This window comes from Phyllobates terribilis, unplaced genomic scaffold (assembly GCF_046119375.1).
Source record: "Phyllobates terribilis strain yellow unplaced genomic scaffold, ASM4611937v1 Scaffold_11__3_contigs__length_659146591, whole genome shotgun sequence".
NCBI lineage: Eukaryota > Metazoa > Chordata > Amphibia > Anura > Dendrobatidae > Phyllobates > Phyllobates terribilis.
Genome location: NW_027362771.1, coordinates 261,355,805 through 261,376,273, shown reverse-complemented (window position 1 = coordinate 261,376,273; position 20,469 = coordinate 261,355,805). Strand labels below are relative to the sequence as shown.

Here is a 20,469-nt window from a genome sequence, read left to right as displayed (position 1 = left end):
ATTTGCATATTTCCCAGAGGAGCATTGCGGCTTAAAAGTCTCCTCATCTTGACATACTTAACATGTCACTCTATGCAAGGAGAAACGTTACCCCTTGGATCATGGTGTACTTTTAAGATTCAAAACAATATATGTCACTTTTTAATACTCATTTTAGGCTTCATCGGTTTTATATTAATTTCTAGTCTGTTTGCTTCTTGAACCTTATTACACGTAAAAAATAATTCCATACAGGCTGTTTTAGTTGCATAATTAATTGAGATATTGTTCCATTGTCAATGTGAACAGCCCATTTCCCAAGTAGCTAATACTACCTTACTATCAAATTAAGGGCCAAGGTCTTATGACCTAGGTAAACAATTCACATTAAGTATAGTTAATCTCAAAGGAGAGATAAAAATAGAAGTTCCAGCATCAGGAGTCCTTTTCTAAAAATGATTTGATTAATCCATATTAAAAGCCATAATATCCAAGACCAATATAATTTTCAAACGCTTTTCAGAAAAAGTCTTTAGACATGCAATGACTAAAACATGTTTGCGATTTATTTTGGTGTTGGATGTTATGGCTTTTAATGTGGCCACTGCACAGGTCCCATAGACGCTCCTCTTCATTTGAGAACATGGCACAAGGTAATCCCCATACTTTGCACCCCTTTTAAGTCTGTCGTTCAAACACACAGAGGTCGAACATGGCTGTACACAATGTTTTTGACTAATTGCTGGTATTAAATCCAGCTGCCATCTAATAACTCAATACAGTCAGTGGCTTACCTTAAATCATCATGATGCCTCGTTCTCACTGAATGGGACTCAATGTGTCTCTATGATTCTCTTAGCGTGATAGACATTCTATCCCTTTCTCTATAGTGCCACAGCAGTATCTTTCTCTATTCCAAATCTTTTAGATGATCTGTTTTCATGTTATATATTGATATTATCCTGAATAAAATTTATTACCTTTGTATAAAACTGACTCCACAGTTTGTTTTGATTCCTGCTAGTCTCCAACGTAACATTATAATGATGTATCACTAGTGTGTGACATAGACCTGGGAATGTTTTGGTTTTTGGCTCTTTATTAATTTTGGGACTGATTTCACTTTCGAGTGATTTCTTTATAGGTTTACAAATGACTAAAACATATTTGCGATTTATTTTGGTGTTGGATGTTATGGCTTTTAACCGGTTCAGGACCGCCCACTGTACATAAACGTCGGCGCTGCCTGGGCTCTGTGCAGCGCTGACGTTTAAAACGGTGGGAGGTCCCGCAGCGCTCAGAACCCCCAGGGTACTGCAAGCGCTGCGGTTCCAGTGCAGAGCGATAGCTCTGATTGGATCAGGTCCCAATGATGTTAACCCTTTGCTATCTTCTATATGCCGCGATCTATAGTGATCGTGGCATATAGAAGATAGTGAGAGGAGAGGGGGTCGTTAACTTACCTCTCCGACGGCCCCCTGATATCTTCCAGGACCTTCCGTTGTTATGGCAGCTGGAGGTCACATGACCGCCTCCAGATCTGCCATATATGGTGTCCTGCTGAGCTCAGCCCTGCAGCTGAGTCCAACAGGAGACACTGACTGTGAAACAGTCAGAAAAGATGTCATGCAATGTAATACATGTCTATTACATTGCATGACATCAGTGATTAGAAAATTAAAAATTAATGTCCCATACAGGGACTAAGTAAAAATGTAAAAAAAAAAGTAAAAAAAATGTTTTCAAACTGTTAGAAAAAATCACAAAATAAATAAAAATAAATAAAATATTAAACCAATAAATCCGTATATTTATGCAAAAACAAAAAAAGTACACATATTTGGTATTGCCGCGTCCGAAACAACCCGATCTATAAAACTGTCACACTAATTAACTCCTTCTGTGCACACCGTAATAAAAATAAATAAAAAACGGAGCAAAAAACTATGCTTTTTCATCATATTGCCAAACAAAAAGTGGAAAAAAATGCGATCAAAAAGCAAAATGTAAATAAAAATGGTACCGCTGAAAACGTCATCTTGTTCCGCAAAAAAAAAGCCGCCATACAGCTCCATCAGCCAAAAAATATAAAAGTTATAGCGCTCAGAATAAAGCGATGCAAAAAAAAAAATTTTTCTATAAAATTGTTTTATTGTGTAAAAGCGCCAAAACATTAAAAAAATATACAGTAAGTGTAGTATCGCTGTAAACGTACTGACCCGAAGAATAATGCCGCCTTATCACTTTTACCACACACAGAACGGCATAAAAAACCCTCCAAAAACAATTCCTGAATTGTTGGTTTTTGTTAATTTTACCTCCCAAAAAACGGAATAGAAAGCGATCAAAAAATGTCACGTACCCAAAAATGGTACCAATAAAAATGTCAACTCGTCCCGCAAAAAGCAAGCCATCACATGACGCTGTCGGATGAAATATGGAAAAATTATAGCTCTCAAAATATGGCGATGCAAAAACTAGATTTTGCAAAAAAAGGCGTCTCTTAGTGTGTGACAGCTGTCAGTCATAAAAACCCGATATAAATCTGGTATCGCTGTAATCGCACCGACCCAAAGAATAAAGTAATCTCATCACTTATACTGCATGAGGAACGGCGTAAAAAATAAATAAAACCAATTCTTCACCTGCTACTGATTTGTTTATTATGTCTCCCAAAGATCGCAGTAAGGCTCTGCTCACATTTATCCTGCGCTTTGCGCTGAGCACTTACACCAGAGTTTCCGTGTAAATCTCTGAAATACGTGATTCAGACGGAACCCATGATGGAAGATTCCCAGTAATGAGGCAGATATAGGTCACTGTGGATGCCATCTGGCCTGTGATCCCACAGTGCCAGTTTTTTTAGGCGTGCATAAAAGTGCGGTTGGCCACAGTTTTGTGCACTTCTGAAAAAAAGGACACCACTAAACAGAGGCCAGACGGAGTCCAGAGTAACTCTGCTGCCTCATTACAGTGAATGGATCCCGCAGGTGTTTCATCTGAATTACATCACTTGGAAATATAGATGGAAACCCCGTTGTAAGTGCTCAGCCTAGAGCGCCGGATAAATGTTACGTAAAATGTTCCCAGTAAAAGCTTCAACTCAGTCCTCAAAAAAAGCTAGTCCCCACTCAGGTCCGTCATCCGTTAAAAATATTCCAAGTTACTGGTAGCAGAAAGGCTCTGGAAAAGCGAAATGGCCCTTGCCCCCCAAAAGAAATTCAGAAAATTTTGTGCTCCCAAATCCAAATGCCTATTCTACAATAATTTGTTCTCCAATTGTCAAATAGCGCTCCGTCCCTCCCAGATCTCACCGTATGGCTAAGCGGTGCGATACAGCCACATATGGGGTATTGCCACTTTTAGAAGAAATTGTGTGACACATTTCGGCACCATTTTTACCCATTGCCCTGTGTGAAAATGTAAAATCTGAGGGTAAAACATTTTTTTGTGGTAAAAATATAATTATGTTTTTTTCACTGCCCAATGGTATAAATTTAAAAATTAAAAAATACTCACTACTTCCCTAGATGAATTCCTTGAGAGGTGTAGTTTACAAAATGGGGTCACTTGTGGGGGTTTCTGCTGTTTCGGCATGTCAGCGACTCTTCAAATGTGACATGGTGTCTGCAACCTATCCCAGCCAACATAGCGCTCCTTTCTCTTCCGAACCCTGCCGTATACCAAATCAGTGGTTTTCCCCCACATATGGGGTATCGGCGTACTCAGGAGAAATTGCACAACACATTTCATGGTGCAATTTCTCCTGTTATCCTTATGATAATGCAAAATTAGGGAATGAAAAACATTTTTTGTGGGAAAAATGTGAAAATTTTATTTTTACGGCTCAATATTATAAACTTCTGTGAAGCACCTGGGGGTGCAAGGTGCTCACCACACATCTAGATAAGTTCCCTAAGAGGTCTAGTTTCCAAAATGGTGTCACTTGTGGGGGGTTTCCACTGTTTAGGCACATCAGGGGCTCCCCAAATGCAACACGGCGTCCGCTAATTATTTGAGCAAATTTTACATTCAAAAAGTCAAATGGCGCTCCTTCCCTTTCAAACCCTGCCGTGCGCCCAAACAGTGGTTTGCCTCCACATATGGTGTATCGGCGTGTTCAGGAGAAATTGCACAACAAATTTCATGGTGCAATTTATTCTATTACCCTTATAATAATGCAAAATTAAGGGATGAAAAACGTTTTTGTGGGAAAAATGTGAAAATTTTATTTTTACAGCTCAATATTATAAACTTCTGTGAAGCACCTTGGGGTTCAAGGTGCTCACCACACATCTAGATAAGTTCCCTAAGGGGTCTAGTTTCCAAAATGGTGTCACTTGTGGGGGGTTTCTACTGTTTAGGCACATCAGGGGCTCTCCAAACGCAACATGGCGTCTGCTAATTATTCAAACAAATTTTACATTCAAAAAGTCTAATGGCGCTCCTTCCCTTCCAAACCCTGCAGTGTGCCCAAACAGTGTTTTTCCCTCACATATGGGGTATCAGCGCGCTCATGAGAAATTGCACTACAAATTGTATATTCCATTTTTTCCTGTTACCCTTGTGAAAATAAAAAAATTGGGTCTAAAGTAACATTTTTGTGAAAAAAAGTTAAATGTTCATTGTTTTCTTCCACATTCCAAAAATTCCCGTGAAACACCTGAAGGGTTAATAAACTTCTTGAATGTGGTTTTGAGCACCTTGAGGGGAGCAGTTTTTAGAATGGTGCCACTTTTGGGTATTTTCTGTCATAAAGGCCCCTCAAAGTCACTTCAAATAAGATGTGGTCCCTAAAAAAATGTTTTTGTAAATTTTGTTGGAAAAATGAGAAATCGCTGGTCAACTTTTAACCCTTATAGCTTCCTAACAAAAAAAAATTTTGGTTCCAAAATTGTGCTCATGTAAAGTAGACATGTGGGAAATGTTATTTATTAACTATTTTGTGTGACATATCTCTCTGATTTAAGGGCATGAAAATTCAAAATTTGAAAATTGCAAAATGTTCAAAATTTCTGCCAAATTTCCGATTTTTTCACAAATAAACGCAAGTGATATCAAATAAATTTTACCACTATCATGAAGTACAATATGTCACGAAAAAACAATCTCAGAATCAGGGGAATCCGTTGAAGCGTTCCAGAGTAATTACTTCATAAATTGACATTGGTCAGAATTGAAAAAATTGGCCCAGTCACGAAGGCAAAAACAGGCTCTGGCGCGAAGTGGTTAATGTGGATTGATAACATTTTTTTTTAGAAGAGGACTACAAAGTTTCTGTGCATTTTGTCCTATATTCATATAGGTGAACTGACTTTCCCTATGTTACTACGTAATCACAAAACATGATGTGTTTCTAACATATTAAAATCAATGCCAATGGAGCTTCTGTGTATAGATAAAGGGTGCTTTCCTATTTATACTTTCCTAGCTCAGATAAGTATTTAAATGAGTAAAATAGTTTTGATTGTAATTTTAAGATTAGTTTGATTGTAATTGTAAAGGTTTGAAATGTAAAACCTCGAGAGAAATGTTACTTTGCTTCAAGGTCCTTAAAGATCTGGGTTTGAAAGAGATACAATTTTAAGTCAAAGCATCTTAAATCTACCGAAACTTTGGCATTCATGTTTGGAGGATGTCCTGACTCATTTGAGTTTCAGATAATAATGTTGCCAATGCATGTGTCCTAGGAAAAAAATTAACAGGATTGGGCACCAAAGACAATTTTGCACAAGGCACCATCCAACCTGAGGCTGGAGAGAGGTGAAATAATTTTTATTATTTTTTCCCAGTAAGTCCCCTCATTTTTTACATGCTAAACAGGGTTTGATTAAACGCAGCCATATCCACTAGATGGCTTTCTGCCAAACAAGTTCAGCCAATCATTCAGCCAGCAGTCATTTTGGCTGACTTACCCATAAATAGTAGCACTTGTTCTGCCAAGCACTCTTCTGTTCTCTATGAAAGAGCCGTCGCCAGACATGTCTGGTGACAACTTACCTCTCTGAGTCAATAAGACCTGTAGCCTGAAATTGGATAAGCCAAATTGATAATTCCTCAATTCAGGGCTCTCATACACATTAGACTGTTAACCGAATGCATCAGTATCGGCTGGTTCTGCTAACCTTAATCTAAAGCATATAGGGGGATTTACAGTTTATACAGAGAAGGATGTAAGCCAATACCCATTTAGCAAAATTGTTACAAAAATAATGTGAAACAGTTTTCAGTTGAAAATGAGGCTGAGCAGCTATCACAAAGAACTGCACAGCTTCTGGACCATTGTGAATGACAAGGGATCCTGGACAAGAAGGGCTGTGGAGTCTGTAAGCCAAAGTTTTGACTCAGACTTCTCGGTTTCTCTAGACTAATTCCATTAATAAATGCCCAATGATTAATACTAAGACATTTACTGTAGTAAAATGGTAATATCGGGGTTGTTCAGGCTGAGATGATTGCAGATATGCCCAGTAGTGAACTTTCTCGTCTGGTCTATAGAGAAGGAACTTCACTATGGAGCATGTGCAACACAGATGTAGACAATTTAATTAACTTGAAGCAGCATGAAGATACCTTGGATAAATGACAAAAGCAAGAGAGAATGCAGGAGAGGTGATAACTGTTTTTTATCACCACTAGAATATCCTGGTTATGTCTATTTATTTATTTTTTAATAGATAGGGGCCTTAGATTGAAGAATATAAAATATATTTTTATTATCATACCTAAACTTTTCTAAATTCTTATAGGAAATAATAAATTATTTATACAATATTAATAACAGATTATATAAATATACTAACTCCGGCTCCATATAAAACTAGCCCAGACTCTGACTCCATAGCCCTGTTTACAAGCCCTGGATTTACACAGCAACAGTCATAGCTTTTTTAAGATAGGTCTATTGCTTAATATGTTTAGTGGACAGAATATGCTTTGAATTGCTCCAAAAAATGAAGAAAATGAAAAAAGACATTAAACTTTAAAATGTGTTCTGCAGTTTGTACAGCACCCCAGTATTTAATTCATTACAAGGGAAAAACTGAAATACCTTGAACTGCAGTACATATCCTGTTTTCAAAGTTAGATCCCGAGTAACAGCAAATCGATCACCATCTGATTTTCCAAATATCATAGCAGAGGGGGTAATAGAGCAGAAGCTTTCATTTTTAACCATCCCTTCATTAGCCATCATTAGCCAAACACTCAACTGATTCATTGGATAGTCAAAGGCAGGCTTTTCATAAAAATTCTATTTGGGAGGAAAATGCAATATGAATATATTTTATATTTATAGCTTCTACAATACAATATATAAAAAATATACAATTTTAGAAATGCTAAAATAATATCTCTAATAATGTGATTTAGATTAGTAAAACTTAGTTACTAAAAAACATCACCTTTTATCTCTACTGTGAAAATCAGCTGATTTTTGCTCTATTTTATTTAGGTTTTCCGTGTTATAAAGGATTAAAATGTTCCTTCATAGACACAAATTTCCTTCAAAGATATAAAACAGAGGGATAACGAACCAGCAGGCCATGTAAGAATCTTTTTTAGACAGGCAGATTACTGACAATAATAAGCGCTGATTGAAGCTATAACAATTAATTTAAAGACCCTTTTACATGGGCCAATGCAAACTGTATATGGATTGAACCATGGCCACATTGCCATGTTGAGCGTTTGGTGAGTTTTTTTTGTTGCAGATTTTTTGCACCATTTCTGTACCTATTAAGATAATTAGCTTACTTGCATTTTTTACTTGCATTTTTACTGCGTTCTTGACTCTACATTTTTTGTCTCATGCTGGTATGTAAATAAAGCCGCTTTTGTTTTTGATACTTCCTGGTATTTGGCTTTGACAAAATTTTATTGATATAGTCAAATGCGGTTTACATGCGTTTTTAATGCGTTTCCACCACAGAAATGCATGTGCATTTTTTCCCTGCGATTTTTCCACATCTAATGCAAGTCTATGGGAAAATCTGCACATAAAACTCAGAGCACTCGCCAGAGAAATTGACATATTAAAGATTTGAAACACACACACCGCAGGTTAGTTTACACAGAGTAAAAAAAAAACACAATGGGCATGAGATTTCTATACATCTCATCCACTTTGCTGGAAGTGTAAAACGCTGTATTTTTAATGCAGCGAAAATACGCAGTGTCAAAAAGTCATCAAAGCTCATTGTAGACACACAGCCTAATTGTTTGGTCCCTCTGGCATTTGCAAATTCTCAGTGGGACATTTCTCCGTGTAAACAATGGATGTGCTGCTAGCAACAATTCTCTTTTAGGCTGCATAAAAGATGCGATCAGCTGATGAACAATCGTTTGTTTGTTTGTTTGGTAACTGGTCGCTGCCTATTTAAACAGTACAATGATCAGGACTAGTCCATGCAAAACTGCTTTAATAGCTACTTTCTTGATACTTCATTAACGCACTACTCCAGCGGATTTTTTAATTTCACTGCTGGAATGGTGCTAATAATCTAGGTTCCAGGACTCTAATCTTACACTTAGTAGCCACTGTCTTCAGCTCTTCCTGGCACCACTCAGGTCCCGTACCTCCATCTTATGACCGCAACTTCTGACTGACCGAAGTCAGAGGTAACAGTCACAAGCTCTCAGTGTAAGTCTAAGAGCCTTGTTGTGGCGTTGTTCTGGCTCTCATAGACTTATATTGAGTTATGACTTGCAGATCACACAGCAAACACTGGAGTGATCCGGCAGGTCACAAACTGCTGGAGACCGACCAGGGTGCGACCAATAAAAGATGAAGACAGCGGCTGGTGAGTATAAGACTAGGGGCAGGGAACTTAGATTAGTAGCACCACTCCAGATCTGCATTAAACAAAACTGCTGGAGTGATGCCTTAAAGATTGGCTGAGCCTGACTAGATATTCAGAAAGAAATCATGGGCAAGATACAAAGACTCATAAAGTCTTATATTACGAGCATAGCCCAATAATCAGAAATTAAAATGGAGCAAAGGTTATTTAAAAAAAATAAATGTAAAAAGCGGTTACGTAGCAGTGTTTATTTATACTGTACATGTATATAAGGTACAGACCAAAAGTTTGGACACACCTTCTCATTTAAAGATTTTTCTGTATTTAATGACTTTGAAAATTGTACATTCATACTGAAGGCATCAAAACTATGAATTAACACATGTGGAATTATATACTTAAAAAAAAAGTGTGAAACAACTGAAAATATGTCTTATATTCTAGGTTCTTCAAAGTAGCCACCTTTTGCTTTGATGACTGCTTTACACACTCTTGGCATTCTCTTGATGAACTTAAAGAGGTAGTCTTCCAACAATCTTGAAGAAGTTCCCAGAGATGCTTAGCACTTGTTGGCCCTTTTGCCTTCACTCTGCGGTCCAGCTCACCCCAAACCATCTCGATTGGGTTCAGTTCTGGTGACTGTGGAGGCCAGGTCATCTGGCGTAGCACCCCATTACTCTCTTTGTTGGTCAAATAGCCCTTACACAGCCTGGAGGTATGTTTGGGGTCATTGTCCTATTGAAAAATAAATGATGGTCCAACTAAACGCATACCGGATGAAATAGCATGCCGCCGCAAGATGCTGTGGTAGCCATGCTGGTTCAGTATGCCTTCAATTTAGAATAAATCCCCAACAGTGTCACCGGCAAAGCACCCCCACACCATAACACCTCCTCCTCCATGCTTCACGGTAACCATGCATGTAGAGTTCATCCGTTCACCTTTTCTGCGTTGCACAAAGACACGGTGGTTGGAACCAAAGATCTCAAATTTGGACTCATCAGACCAAAGCACAGATTTCCACGGGTCTAATGTCCATTCCTTGTGTTCTTTAGCCAAAACAAGTCTCTTCTGCTTGTTGCCTGTCCTTAGCAGTGGTTTCCTAGCAGCTATTTTACCATGAAGGCCTGCTGCATAAAGTCTCCTCTCAACAGTTGTAGAGATGCGTCTGCTGCTAGAACTCTGTGTGGCATTGACCTGGTCTCTAATCTGAGCTGCTGCTAACCTGCGATTTCTGAGGCTGGTGACTCGGATAAACTTATCCACAGAAGCAGAGGTGACTCTTGGTCTTCCTTTCCTGGGGCGGTCCTCATGTGAGCCAGTTTCTTTGTAGCGCTTGATGGTTTTTGCAACTGCCCTTGGGGACACTTTCAAAATTTGCCCAATTTTTTGGACTGACAGACCTTCATTTCTTAAAGTAATGATGGCCACTCGTTTTTCTTTACTTAGCTGCTTTTTTCTTGCCATAATACAAATTCTAAAAGTCAATTCAGTAGGACTATCAGCTGTGTATCCACCTGACTTCTGCACAATACAACTAATGGTCGCTACCTCATTTATAAGGCAAGAAATCCCACTTACTAAACCTGACAGGGCACACCTGTGAAGTGAAAACCATTTCCGGTGACTACCTCTTGAAGCTCAGCAAGAGAATGCCAAGAGTGTGCAAAGCAGTCATCAAAGCAAAAGGTGGCTACTTTGAAGAACCTAGAATATAAGACATATTTTCAGTTGTTTCACACTTTTTTGTTAAGTATATAATTCCACATGTGTTAATTCATAGTTTTGATGCCTTCAGTGTGAATGTACAATTTTCACAGTCATGAAAATACAGAAAAATCTTTAAATGAGAACGTGTGTCAAAACTTTTGGTATGTACTGTATCTGGACATGAATAAAAGTATAGCGTAACATGAAAAAGGTAAAGGCATGGTTCACAGTAACGCAGTGTTCTCCGCTGAGCATTACGCTGAAGTTTGTATCGGAATCCATGAAAAAATGTATTCCAATGGGATCCCTTAAAGAGCCATGCACTTGAATGAAGCCAGCAGAGTCACTGTGGAAACTGTCTGACCTACGTCCTGGTGGAATTCATCTTTCAGACATGCATAAAAATGTGGTTAACCACATTTTTGTACATATCTGGAAAAGACAAATACTGTCAGTGTCCACAGTGAATCTGTCGAATTCATTTAAGTAGTGACTGGCACTTTCAGAGTTCCAGTTGGAATACATTTCTTGGGAATTTCGTCAGAAACCCCCACATAGTGCTCAGCGGAGAGCCCTGCATTAATGTGAACCTAGCCTTACATATAAAATTCAGCGTGTTCTCAGCAGTTAAGATATAATAAGGACTTACTTGTGGTAAGGTTGGATAAGCAATAGGTATAATCTGTTTTTGGTTTTCTGACAATATGATGATATCATCAATGGCCCACTGATCATATCCTTCTCCTGAGAAGACAGGTTGCCACCAGCGGAAACGGGTACATGGTGTTTTTGCTGCACTTGGAAGCTCAAGATATACAAACCTGGTAGAATATAAAAGATGGGCAAATATTTTACCTAACCATGCCAGGAGCTAAATTTATCCAACAGTGTCCAGATGAGCAGAATCAACTGGCATATCAAGATGACACATCAGAGAAGCCATTTCTCATTTATTTCAGAAACCACACATCATTCCACATTAACAAATGGAAAATTAAAAATAGAAACAAACAAAACAAAAACAACATGATAACCAAAGGAATCATCTGAATGTCATTATCACAGTACTTAATTCATAAATGAGACAGAAAAAAATGGTACTTACTTAGGCTTTGTGAAGTCAGAGAAATACATTTCCGCTAGCAGATGCCAATTTATACCTCCGTTGTTACTGTACTGAAGTAACACTCCTTCTTCCCTACTATCTGCTTTATTACATGAATAACTTTCCCCTCCAATTTGTATGTAGAACTGTATGAAATCAACCCACGTTGTGTCCATGTCCCAGCTAACCAGCTGTCTTCTCCCATCCTTTAAAAGAAAAGGCAAAGATTCAATTATTCTAAAATGCACAAATAACCTCTCACCCGACATCATCTGTTGATGGATAGTCAGGAGGTCCCCATACACATTAGATTGCCGACAGATAGTGGCAAAATCAGCAAGTTCAGCTAACTTTATTCTAATGTGTATGAGGGCTTTACGTTTTATGGCGACCCTAGGGAGTAGTATAATCTAGCAATACAGCCTTTGGTCCAAAACGGCTGAGAACCCCTGACCTAGAATACATAGAAAAGATCCACTTGTTAAAAAAATGCTTACCTCCTTGAGAATGAGACAGTTATTTAAATGAGAACTGTTTAGCCATGGAAGGTCTTTTTAATTTTCTTGGCTAAATAAATATAATGAACTCTAGTGTTTCTGAAGTATTCAATACATTTCTCTGGCCAATTATTTATAAGAGGCTAGAAAGTCTGTTTCCCATGGCTTGTCATCAATATGTGGCATTGCCAGTAATACTCTGACACCTGTAATACTCTGTAATTAACTTCAGTATTACAAGCAGAAGCTAGATGGCAAGGACATCATTATAGAATACATGTTCTTTGTCAGCTAAATTTCAATACTCATATCATTAGTTGAGGGGAACTTGCCATGAGATCTATGCTGCCTGAACTACAAGCAACATGAATGATCACTGGCTACATTATTGCAGCCGTGTATGTTTTATCTTGAATTGCTGAAGAATTTCAGAGAAAACATATTTTAAAAAGCCGACCAATGACTATGCATCTCGGATGACTAATCTGATGTGATCCACGACTACTTCTCCACTCCCCGTTCTCCCAGATGAACAGGTCCCTCTATTTGTGTATATAGGGAGAGAGCTATGAGTCTAAGGGCTCGCTCACACTGGCATATAATACGGATGAGTGCAATGCGAAAAAATATCGCATTGCACTCTGACCAATGTTATACAATGATTCAGTGCTAATCTGAGAGATTTTTCTCAGGTCGGATCGGACTGAGAAAAAAATTGCTGCATCCGGCAATTGTCTGTGAGAATTGGATCGCACTCGCCAATGTAAGTCAGTATAAAAAATTGCACGGCACACGGACCATTCGTGTAGAGTCTGATTTTTACGCACACATCTCCAAGGAAACCCGACATTTCATCAGCCAAGTACAGTAAATTCTTAGGCCGAACCATTAGAATAGAATAGATAGAAATTTCTATGTCCCAAGCCCCCTACATACAATAAACTAGGACCTTTTAGTGCCTTTCATGTGGCACTATAGGGTGTTTAGATTTATTTAAAAGTTTGGACCCCCCTGGTCAAAATTACTGTTATTGTGAACAGTTAAGCAAATTGAAGATGACGTGATCTCTAAAAAGCCTAAATTTAAAGATGATACATTTCCTTTGTATTTTAGGTAAAAAAAAAATTTTTCATTGTGAAGATATTCAAGGTAATCCCCTGTCAATCACTGTGCATTGCCAGGCGGGTTTTACAGAGCTCTACATATGCAAATCCGACACCACTGCAGCTCAAGCAGAGAGAAGGGTGCTGAGAGATTCAGTGAGTGACAAAGCCCCCACCAGCATCAGCTGTGAAGCTGCTGCAGGTAGGCCCACCCCCCAAGCAATATGCTCTTTGTGTAAAATACGATAATTCAACAGCGAGTTATGTGAAGACGATACGTCAGAGTGATACACAAAATAGATTTTTGGAATCCTAAAGCAATGAAGAATCTAACCATTCCTTTCTTCGCCGCCCAGCAAGCAAGGATAGGGAGATATGTGGCACAGCCTTTCAGAAGCCCCTAGGGCCACTATGTTTGGTGTCCACGCGTAGCAGGGGCCTGACTGGATCCGATGACACCAGAACCGGCTCCCTAGGATCGTCCAGTGAGGAGGTATAGCCCATCTCAGTTTTTGTGAATCTGTAGCTTGGAGAGAACGGGGGTGGAGACTTGGGCTTTAGCAGGGGGCAGTAGGGGGAGTGACCCAGAGAGTTTAAAGGTTTCTGTATCTAGAGCCCATTGTCTTTCCCTGGGGAGGTTGGGACGTCAAGTCATGTGGGGAAAGTCCTGCAACAATCAGAGGGCCTGCATGCCTCTCATGTGGCAGCCCATCCCCCGAAAGCCAGGCCTTTCCATCTAAACCGGTAACTTACTTGTAACAACTGCTTTATATCTTTTGTACCCATGCTTTTGTGTTTGCAACTCTGACCACTGTGTATGTATAACCCTTATGTATATAGTGTATTGTTTAGTGTGCCCTTAAGGCGATTAAATATATAATTTAACCATGGGCTGTTTTTTTTTTTATTTCGATCCACAAACCTCACGTCTGTTGTTCGGTCCAACGAACACGCTACAGGGCGGGTTTCTAGCCTGTTATAAGTCTGTTATATCAAATAGAAACTGGTGGCTGCTCTCCCAGGCCGACCAGGCTTTGCTTCACTGGAGCTAGTGAACGGAGCCTCTCAGCCTGTCAGGGTTGTGGGCGAGTGTGGTGCCACGTCAGTGACTGAGTGGGCCTCCTCTTCTCACTCCCTGGTGCCTTCCGGTGCCTTCCTGTACCCATGTGGACAGGGGTGTCTGTGCATGACTGTACCAACCTGACATTATGCGTCCCTCAGGGGGGTGTGGAACGTCACATTGGTGCAAAGGGCAGATCCGTACCATGTGCTTTGTCTGACTTAATTGTGACATCAGGTGGGAGTCGGGGTGTGAATCCATCACAATTGGCAGCAGTGGTGAGATTCTGCGGGGTCTCCCAGCTGCTGTTTCACCACATTGGTGGCAAGCGGTGGGATCAAAATAATCGTGCGTGTGAGTGTGGAAGGCATACTCACAGACACTAAGGACTGCCAGTAATAGCTTTTGCTGCTGGGGTCTTAAGATCAGCTCAGCACTAGACAGTCAAAGTGCAAATACTGTAAGGTGTGTGGGTGCATCAGGTTGCAGTTCCTTGTCAGTGACCATGGAGTGCAAGGATGCCCAGTGGCACCAGGACCAGAACCAAGGAGATGTCCAATGCTCCAGATGGTAGGGAAGAGGTGGAAGTCGATGTCACTCTAGAAAGCGGGGAGTCCCGCCTAGGCACCCCAAGAAGAGAGTCGCTCCCGGTTGGTCCTGTAGTGGGTCACCCACCACCTGCCCATCCCCCCCAGCCAGGCAGGCTCTGACCCCTTCATGCAAGTAGCCCTAGCATGTCCCAGGCGACAGGGACACCTATGAGACCCTCCTGGCAGCACATCGCGAGGCAGCAGCAGAACGTCAGTGGGAGCGCGAGCACCAGGAAAGTGCTTCAGCTCCAGCTGCAGGCCCCAGCCAGTCGCGAGTAGAGATGAGCGTTGTTCGACTCAAACTGTTCGCCAATCTCAAATTCGAGCTGTTTTGGGCGGTGTTCGAGCCGTTCGGCGAACACGAACGATTTGAGAAAAATTCGGCTGTTCGATGTTATGTTCGATAACTGTTCGTGCACCAAAATCATAACTGGATTTCTTCTCAGTAATGATGAAAATTAATGTTAATACGCAGTTTGAGTGTACAGCGGGGCGGGGGGAGGGGCAGGGGATGGATCTCTGCAGGAATAATGAAGATCTCCATTTTTTTTTCTCTTTCCCGCATTTACAGTGGGGACGTGCAATCTGTCAGCCTATCAGCAGCGCACACACGGAGCGAAGTGCTTTTTTTCACACAAGCAAGGGCATGTGTCATTGGCAGTGTATGTCACATGTCCTTGCCCTATAAGACCCAGCCATTTTCCCCGTCGCCACCATTTTCTCACTGCTGCAGCTGCGTGTTAGACGGCACCGCTGTTGCTGTGTGCGCTATACCTTGTTAATTTCAAGCCAATTTTCGCACAAATCTACAGATAGCTTGGGAGTAGGGAATAGTTGTGATTGCAGTCCTTTTAAGGACTAGGTTACAGCATTTCCTACGACTTTTATCAGGCAGGTCTGTGCTCTTAAATAGATAGGTTGGGAGTAAAGACTAATTTTAATTGCAGTCCTTTTCAGGGCTAGGTTACATCAGTTCTTATCACTTTTTGCCAGGCAGGTCTGTGCCAGTGCTGTGCAAGTTTTTTTCACAGCATTTGGCTGAATCTAGCAAAGCTAATCCTTTTTGGCCTATTGCAGAGTGTGTTAGTCAGTGGAGTAGCCTATCTGTGCTGCAAGCTACACCACCTGTGTACAGAATACCAATTTTTTTACTGCACCTAGTGAAGTAAAACCTTTTGGGCATAGCATCATTCTATTAGTCCATCTATACTGACCTCCATAAGGTTGCAAATTGAATATAATTTTTTTCTGCATCTAGCTCTGAAAAAATATTTGGCCTTCTAGCTGTGTGTGGGACTTGTTTTATTAGTTCATCTATAATGACCTCCATCAGGTTGCAAACTGAATATAATTGTTTTCTGCATCTACCTCTGAAAAAATATTTGGGCTTCTAGCTGTGTGTGGTACTTGTTCTATTAGTCCTTCTATACTGACCTCCATCAGGTTGCAAATTCAGGCTGAGTTCACACGATGCGTTTTTCATGCGTTTCCGCGGCGTTTTTTCAGTTGCGTAAACGCCGCGGAAATGCATGAAAAACGCATGGTAGAAGGGCAGCAATGTTCCCCAATTGAAATCCGCATGTGCTGTGCCCATGATGCGGATTTTTCCGCAGCGTAAACGCTGCGGTCAAAAATCCGCAGCATGTCAATTAATTTTGCGGAAACGCTGCTCTTTTGCCGCCATTGACTTGCATTAGACCGCATGGAATCCGCATCACTGTATATGTTGATGCGCTTTTCATGCGGTCTAATGTGCGGATGGTACCCGGGTGTGGAGGAGAGGAGAGTCTCATCCAGACCCAGGTACCATTAAAAAAAAAAAAATAAAAAAAAAAATATATACATACTCACCTTCTGACGGCAGGGGCAGCGCTCCTGCTTGATTCCCCGCACTTCGCGGTTGAATGAAGAAGGACCTTCGCTGACGTCAGAGTCATGTGACGGGTCACGTGACGCTGACGTCGGAAGGTCCTAAAGTCTTCACTGCCGGCAGCCGGGACCGAGCGAAGCAGGACACCAGGGGCCATCAGAGGGTAAAGTATATATTTATTTTTTATTTTTTGACATTCACACACTATATAAATCCATGCCGGTTGCATGGATTTACATAGTGTGAAGTTGACAAGCACTTTCCAAGTGATGCTAAAATCGCTTGGGAAGCGCTTGTCAACCCGCATGCGGAAATGAAAGTGAAGACCGCTTCATTTCCGCATGTCCCTGGCAGGAAACCGCATGTACAATCCGCATGCGTTTTTTCCTGCCAGAGAGATGCAGAAATGCTCAGGAAAAAATCCTGAGCATTTCTTCATCGTGTGCACATACCCTCAATATAATTTTTTCTGCATCTAGCTCTGAAAAAATATTTGGCCTTCTAGCAGTGTGTGGGACTTTCTCTATTAGTCCATCTATACTGACCTCCATCAGGCTGCAAATTAAAAATAATTTTTATCTGCATCTAGCTCTGAAAAAATATTTGGCCTTCTAGCAGTGTGTGCGACTTGTTCTATTAGTCCATCTATACTGACCTCCATCAGGTTGCAAACTGAATATAATTTTTTTCTGCATCTAGCTCTGAAAAAATATTTGGCCTTCTAGCAGTGTGTGGGACTCATTGTATTAGGCCATCTATACCAAGCTCCACCAGCTTTTAAATTAATAATAATTTTTAGCTGCATCTAGCCCTGAAAATAATTTTTCTTCCCAATAGTGGTAGCAATAGAAATATGGGGCGCATGCCTGGTTTACAAAAATATACGCTTCATAACAAAAAACACCAGCCTAGCGCACTGCATTAATAAGATGGCATCATCGCCTCTCCCAGTGCTAGGCCTACTACCCAGGCTAGCATTCCTGTGCCTAAAACACAATGTATGGGTCCGCGCTAGCCACTATGTTGAGGGGTCTAAAGCTGCTGCTAACGCTTTATAACAATTCAATTGGCAGATTTTCACAGAGCTCTTCCTCAACGCCCACCCATCGGGCAACAGTTGCCCACCTTCCTTATGGGATCTAGTGGCGAATAGTTGATGCCATTAATCAGAGCGTCAGTTGCCCCGTCGACGTGGCAAGCATACGGTAAGGCATGGGAAGAGTGGACACGACTAGTAGCAGGCAGACGGGTTGACCAATGTGAACAAGCCAGATCACAAGTCACCATAGAATTTCTCCACCAGCTAATGATGAGGGGCATATCAGGGGCGTCAGCGCTGCGGTATCTGACCGGAGTAGCATTTCACTTCCAACTACTGAATTGGGGAGATGTGAAAAAGGTTCATCATCAGACAATCCATAAAAGGGTGGAAAAGGGGTCAGCCAAGTCAGGAGTGTAGACGTCCTGTCCCGTGTCACTAAAACTGATTTCTCACATCATATCCCTAACACCATTAACATGACACTCACAATTTGAAGCAACACTACTGTCTACTGCAATTGTGATCGCCTTCTTCGGGGCGCTATGCATAAGCGAATTAGTCCCTCAATCCAAAATTACCACCAGTGGAGGCTTATTACACCAGGACGTAGTCATAGCCAATAATGTGATACGTCTACACATACACAAATCGAAAACGGTTCCAGCGGGCAGGGGCACTTGGGTACTTCTACAACCCACAAACGGTACACTGAGTCGGGTAACAATAGTAAAAACATATCTAACCATCAGATCACAAAGTAATTTCTTCCTATCACACATTGATGGAATGCCATTATCAAGATACCAGTTCCAAGCTATATTTAATAAATGCATAACATCGGCAGGGAACCACCCCAAAGATTACGGGACACACTCATTCCGCATAGGCCCGGCCACGGAAGCAGCAAGAGCAGGACTGTCAGAAACGGAAGTTCAGAGGATACGGAGATGGCGATCCACGTGTTTGGCAAGATACATAAGACCGGACTTGTTATCCTAACGTGGTTTGTTTCTTTTACAGGTGACGCTAAGCCAACAGTGTGGGTGATAGGCCACTCGTATATGTATTGGGCAGAAAAAAGGGCGAAAGTCTGCCCAGGTGGGAGGAAATTAGAGTTTCATAACACATATTTCAACTAGAGAGGTATTAGAGGCCTGCTATGGCCACAGGTACTAATGGAGGTAATCAAGGTAGGGAGAGAGGCAAGATGTTCGGTCATCTTAGTTATACAGGCCGGGGGAAACAACCTAGGTCATCACAACAGCGCATAACTAATGGCAATAATGAAACTAGACACTGAGCGCTTCAGAGAATTTTTCACAAAACTAGCTATAGTATGGTCAGAGATTGTGCCGATAGCGGTATGGCAAGGTGCGCGAGACATCACGGCCATCGAACGGACAAGGCGGGTAATAAATATTCGGATGGCAAAATTTAGAAGAGACAGAGGCGGTGTAGTGGTACGACACCGACAACTGGAAGGAGATAAAGCAGGCCTCATATGGCCCGACGTTGTTCACTTAATGGATATTGTACTGGACATATTCCTGTCAGGACTCCAGGACGGAGTGGAGCAAGCGTTAAGAGTGATGGGTGGGGGTCAGAGTACGAGTACGCAGGATCCTCCGTGGCCTGGAAATAGAAAGGACATGTTGGAGAGTTACACTTGTTGGCCAACTTGCCGGAGTGGAGACCCAGGACATGCTGCAACAAGCTGAATTATTTTCGAAATAAAATGCCTTTCTAATGGAATGAGTATAAAGAGTTAATAAAGCTGTGACCGATCCTCACCCATCCAGTTGTAAGAGTTACATTATTGTATTGTCAAGGAAAGGGGGGCGGTAGGGGGGCTGAGCGTCTGGGTTTGGTTGGGGGTCCCCACAGTTTGCCTAGGCTAGATGCATTTAAAAATTCTTATTAGATACACAGGCGGTGCAGCTTGCTTCGCAGCTGGGCTACTACGCCCAAAGTATTGCCTAGGCTAGATGCAGTTAAAAATTCTACGCTGACTAGCAGACACTGAAGATTTGGAGCAGACCTCTGAGTAAACAGCTCTTCAGACACAACCATCTGTGTCACCACAAGCCATAGTGTATGTAGTTTCTTACAGTTAAAAGGGGGGGGAGCGACCCAACCTACCTGGAATTGACAATGCCAACGTCACGTAAGACACAGCAAGGGGACTCCAAAAAGAGTCTCCATTTTTTCCCAAAATTGTGGCACAGACACCACTTAACCCTAGAACGCATACCTGGGGCCTCGCAGGCCCGCCCTGTTAATTGTTTTCTATTTTCTGCAAGATTACTTTAGTTAGAATTTTGAAACTCTAGGTATTCTTCAGGTATATAGTTGTTTGTCATTTGAGTTTGAGTTATTCCATGTTATTTGCACACGGGCCTAAAAGGCCCCAGGTATATGAAAGTGTAGATTTTTATGGTCATGTGTTCTAGGGTTAAGTGGCATCAATTGCCCCACAGTTGCTTAAAACGGTTGGTGAGGTGATTTTACCAAATCCTCAAGGTTTTAGTCTCCCAAGGATAACACAGGGGTAGAAAAGTCCTTGCGAATTCATGATTTGTTCATCTTTATGAACGTGAGTCTGTCTACATTCTCAGTGGACAGACGCGTGCGCTTATCTGTCAGCACACCACCAGCAGCGCTGAACACACGTTCAGAGAGAACACTGGCTGCAGGGCATGACAAGATCTCCAA

General features: G+C 41.3%; 1 protein-coding gene across 6 annotated transcripts in view; it reads right to left on the bottom strand.

The window, feature by feature from the left end:
* Window positions 1-20,469, bottom strand: part of RELN (reelin) — an 895,263-nt gene that overhangs the window by 196,629 nt on the left and 678,165 nt on the right. For all 6 annotated transcript variants that reach the window (XM_073652257.1, XM_073652259.1, XM_073652258.1 and 3 more), the window contains exons 25-27: window positions 11,596-11,801; window positions 11,140-11,311; window positions 7,031-7,231 (exon numbers count right to left, since the gene is read on the bottom strand). In XM_073652257.1, coding sequence (XP_073508358.1) covers window positions 7,031-7,231; window positions 11,140-11,311; window positions 11,596-11,801 — 579 coding nt within the window. The remainder of the gene's footprint in view (window positions 1-7,030; window positions 7,232-11,139; window positions 11,312-11,595; window positions 11,802-20,469) is intronic.